Genomic DNA, 4,390 nt, shown 5'->3' with positions numbered 1-4,390 from the left:
CACCTAGTCTGTGACTCATTTGAAAAGACCCTGATGCTGGGAAAGATTGAAGGCAGGAGGAGAAGGGGACGACAGAGGATGAGATGGTTGGATGGCATCACCGACTCAATGGACATGAGTTTGGGTAAACTCTGGGAGTTGGTGATGGACAGGGAGGCCTGGCGTGCTGTGGTCCATGGGGTCGCAAAGAGTCAGACACAACTGAGTGACTGAACTGAACTGAACTGTGTTCCCCAGAAGCTAGACATGGTGCAGCAAGAGAAAAATGGTTCTAATGTTCTAATGGTCCTAATGAAAACATAGTTACACCCACCTTAAAAAGTGTTTCTGTCACAAGAGGCACACGTAGGACAGCTCTTGTTCTTTGCAGAATCAACATCAAGAGATTTTGGAAGTATAATTTTTTGGTTCTTGGGTAGCTGGTGCTTGTTGGTCCTGGCACCCTTTAAAAAAAAAAAAAGCATAAACAAACTTTGCGTAGAAATCAAGCTGGGTTTTCTATGTTTGTTACTGAAGGGGAAGGAACTTTCTTTCCAGTGATCTGAGAGGGTTGTTTGGGTATCACCAGAGGTTCTGAATTCCCATCCTGAGGGGACAGCTCCCAACTTTGGAGCAAGGGAGGCCCTGAGGTACTGGAGGTGATAGGTGACCCCATCCTCGGATGGGGCGCAAGAGTTGTGTGGTCTACAGCTTCGGTGAGCATTAGATGTGATGGACACTAAAGGGACAGTAAAACCCTGTTGGTTAGTCTTTGTCTTTTGGTGTCCTTACATTTCTGTCTCCTCCTGATTAAATGAACGAAACTGCAAGCTCTAAGAGGAAAGGAGAGGCAGCCACTGGCTGGGAAGTTCAAAACCACACTTTATGACCAAGGCACATAGATACTTTGAGTAGTCATCTGCTTTTTCAATCACTCTGAACTCTATTCTGCTTTACAGATAAGAGGAAACCAAGGCTAAGAGAGGAGAGTAATGGCTCAGACACACAAGGAAACACAGAAGTATAATTTGCAGACCCTGCCATGTCATGTGGGGGTTTTGTAAGGACTGCCCAGGAACCCCTCCTGTCCCCACTCTTCATCCACTCTCATCCCCAGGCATTTTTGTGACGATGAGTAGTGACTCCTTTCTCCATCTCAAGTGGTTATTATCTTAACACTGAAGCCTTTAATTCTTCCTCTCGGGAACATGGATCTCTTCTATAACATGTAGCAAAGATGATCAAGCCAGACAATGGGAACATTAGCGGCTCAGATGCTCATCCCCAGTGGGAGACCAAACATACACATAACCAGGAAAAACTATGCACAGGTTTATTTATTGTCTTTTATTGTATTTCTAAAAAGGCAATATCAACTTACTCTGTTAAAAATCACCTTCTGAAAATAAATTTTTTTGGAAATGCATTCTTTATAAATGGAAAGCATGCAATAATGTGTAAATTTACAGAAGCATTTTAAACTGGTTAACTCAGGTAATAGTTTGCAAAATAGGTTTTGTTTTTGGAGCAATTACAGATATCCTTAGACTTTGTAAGTCTTAATTCTGATTAAGGCTGTAAGAACAGAGATTTCTCTTAATGACTAATTACATAATTAAAATGACTTGTAAGAAGTGACTGATTGAAATCTTGAATCATCCAAAAGTTAAAAACCAGGGCCAATATTTTAAAAGATGACACTTTTCACAATTCCAAATTTTTTGGAAGTCATTTTTATGCCATATCAGCATTAACTTTTAGTGGATTATTTTTGCCTTACTTGATGGCACGCACTTTGAAATGATTAAGGAAGCTATGTCTTACTTGATTAGTCCTTGTTATTTTTGGTTTTGAAGGAAATGTTTGTAAATGAGTAAAGGACCCCAAATAAATATATCTGGGCCTATGTATTATTTCTTAAATTTGAATACTCATGTATTAATGAAAATAAAACACACCACAAGCACATGAAACTGTGTTTGAATTTCCACAAGTTACATTTAGATTTGTTAATGCCTTGCATTTCATGTTTAGAAATCAGACCATTCTAATGCCCTCTTAAGCTTATACTTGTTCTCAGCATTGGAAGTTTGGCTTTCATTAACAAATAATCCTTCACAATAAAAGAATCCAGATCTAATTTCATGCCTTTACTATTCGTTTCTGCAGACACCTGGCTTCATGGAGTACACCGTGCTTCAGATATATGATTAGGAAACCACTGGGACAGTAAGCCGAAGTTTTTCTATATTGTTTCACAGAAGCTAGTAAAAGTTTAAAGGCCTCATTTTCACAGCAAGAATTAGCGCTTTATTCCCCAGTCAATGCTCTACAAACCCCTCTAAAGAATGCCATGAAAAAAAAAAAAAAGAATCCCATGAGTTCAGGTTGGAAGGGAATGGTCTTCCCTTTCCAAAATCATCTCTCTCCTCACTGAAACATGCTCAGGACTGTCTCAGGTTCATTCATCCCTGCAGGAAAGCCTGGCGCAGCAAGGAAGGATGTCTCGGTCCAGGGGAACTCTGGTCACGCTGAACTTGTGCTTGGCAGGAAGAAAATGTGACTTCCAGGTGAGAAGCCCTGCTTTTTGCAGTGGATGTAATTCTTCTCCCCTGTACTTGTTCAGGAAACTGTTACTTTGATGCAATTTTAAATAAGCTCTCAACTTGGGAAGCTTATTAACTGTTTCTTGTGTTTTCAGTTTTTACAGAGCATCGCGGAGATCATGGTCCACTGTGGACTGTGTGTAAGATGAGCTGGGGGTGTCAGTGTACATTGGGAGGAATCGACAGTATTGGCAGAGCACCAAAGTGCCCCGGCAGGTTTTGAAGAGCTGTACGATGTACTTGCGAAATTTCTCCCCCAGGAAGAAGTAGATGACAGGATTGAGACAGCAGTGAACAAAAGCCAGGGTCTCTGTGGTCTGGATGGCATAGTCCAGGTGTCGCTCAAAGGCGCAGTCCTGAAGGACCTCCAGCTCCACCAGGGTCTCCAGGAAGAGCACCACATTGTAAGGGGTCCAGAAACCCAGGAAGAGGACCACCACGGCAAAGATCATCTTCACTGCCTTGTTCCTCTTCTCATTTTTGCAGTGCTGCAAAGTCCTAATGATCATGGAGTAGCAGAACAGCATGATCCCCAAAGGGATCACCAGCCCTAGAATGTTGATCTCCAGGGAGCTCAGGACCTTCCACCTCGTGGAGTTGAAAGAGTACTTGGTTTTGCAGTAGGTGTGGTTGCGCTCAGTATAACACGTGCTGAACATGAGGCCTGGGAGGGAGGCGAGCACAGCCACTGACCACGTGGCCACACTGGTGATGACCCCGTAAGTCAAGGTCCTGGCTCTCAGGGAGAAGACGGCGTGCACGATGGCCAGGTACCTATCGATGCTCATGAGTGTGATGAAGAAGATGCCACTGTAGAAGCCCACCAGGTATATCCAAGAAATGAGCTTGCAGAGGCCAAGCCCGAACACCCACTGGTCTGCAGCATAGTAGCCCCAGAAAGGGAGAGAGAGCACGAAGAGCAGGTCTGAGATAGCGAGGTTGAGCAGGTACACATCAGTCATGGACTTGAGCCGCTTGTACTTGAACAGGACCAAGACCACCACAGAATTTCCAAGCAGACCGAAGAGGAAGACCAAGGAGTAAAGTGGGGGCAGGAAGAGCCCCCCAAATGCCTTGATTCCGTCCTTGTTGCAAGGCTTGGGGAGGTTTTCATAGAGATAATAACTGTTATAGATGCTTTCATCCAGGGTGGTTTCTGCTGTATCCGTGGGGTTCATTTTCAGATTTACAGGCTCCTCAAGGCAGGTCTGAGCCCAACCAGAAGAACCTAATGAGGGGAAGAGCCAACAGATTTCTATAAGAACAGAAACAAATCAGAACGGTGCTGTGTGCAGAGCACAGCTGCTTCGCCCAGATCATCAGACACTCTTCCCAAGCTTCCGGCATTGAGGGGCTCAGGTCCTTGAACTGAAGAGCAGTGCAGCCACAGTGAAATAATCCTGCCCTTTGGCGGCAGACAGATACCAAACTCCAGCTCTGCCACTGTCCCTACCCCTCTGCTGGGAGCTCTGGTTCTCCCATTTGTAAGCGGGAGAAGTAAAACCTTCTTTCAATAGGTGTTTTTCAAGGATGTATTTCTGAAAGCTAGTCTGGCATTTACTGAAATCACTCACAGAAATGACAAGACCAGATGACCTGCCAAACAGTACCGCAGCCCCGGGCCTTTCTGACATGAAAGGAAAAAAGAAAAAAGAAAGAAAATCTATGCATGTTTCCCCTTCAGATTGTAAAGCCCAAAATTCAGAGATGACTTAGGTAAATCATCAGGCTAGAAAGGAACCAGGTCGACCTCTTGCTTTTGTATTAAAATTCTAATTCCTTCTGTGTGCTTTGCACTTTACAGA

The 4,390-nt window shown here is 43.9% G+C and overlaps 1 protein-coding gene and 1 non-coding gene across 4 annotated transcripts in view; one reads left to right on the top strand and one right to left on the bottom strand.

Annotated features, from left to right (window-relative positions):
* Positions 1-316: 316 nt before the first annotated feature.
* On the top strand, positions 317-446 carry LOC122683376. The gene has a single exon (XR_006337723.1). It is a non-coding gene; the product is annotated as a U11 spliceosomal RNA (small nuclear RNA).
* Positions 447-1,029: 583 nt separating this feature from the next.
* CCR4 (C-C motif chemokine receptor 4) overlaps positions 1,030-4,390 on the bottom strand; it is an 11,676-nt gene continuing 8,315 nt past the window's right edge. For all 3 annotated transcript variants that reach the window (XM_043886946.1, XM_043886944.1, XM_043886945.1), the window contains one exon: positions 1,030-3,813. In XM_043886946.1, coding sequence (XP_043742881.1) covers positions 2,684-3,763 — 1,080 coding nt within the window. In that variant the 5' untranslated portion in view covers positions 3,764-3,813 and the 3' untranslated portion in view covers positions 1,030-2,683. The remainder of the gene's footprint in view (positions 3,814-4,390) is intronic.

This window comes from Cervus elaphus, chromosome 24 (genome assembly GCF_910594005.1).
Source record: "Cervus elaphus chromosome 24, mCerEla1.1, whole genome shotgun sequence".
NCBI lineage: Eukaryota > Metazoa > Chordata > Mammalia > Artiodactyla > Cervidae > Cervus > Cervus elaphus.
Note: the sequence above shows the minus strand (reverse complement) of the source record. Positions and strands in the feature narration are given on the sequence as shown.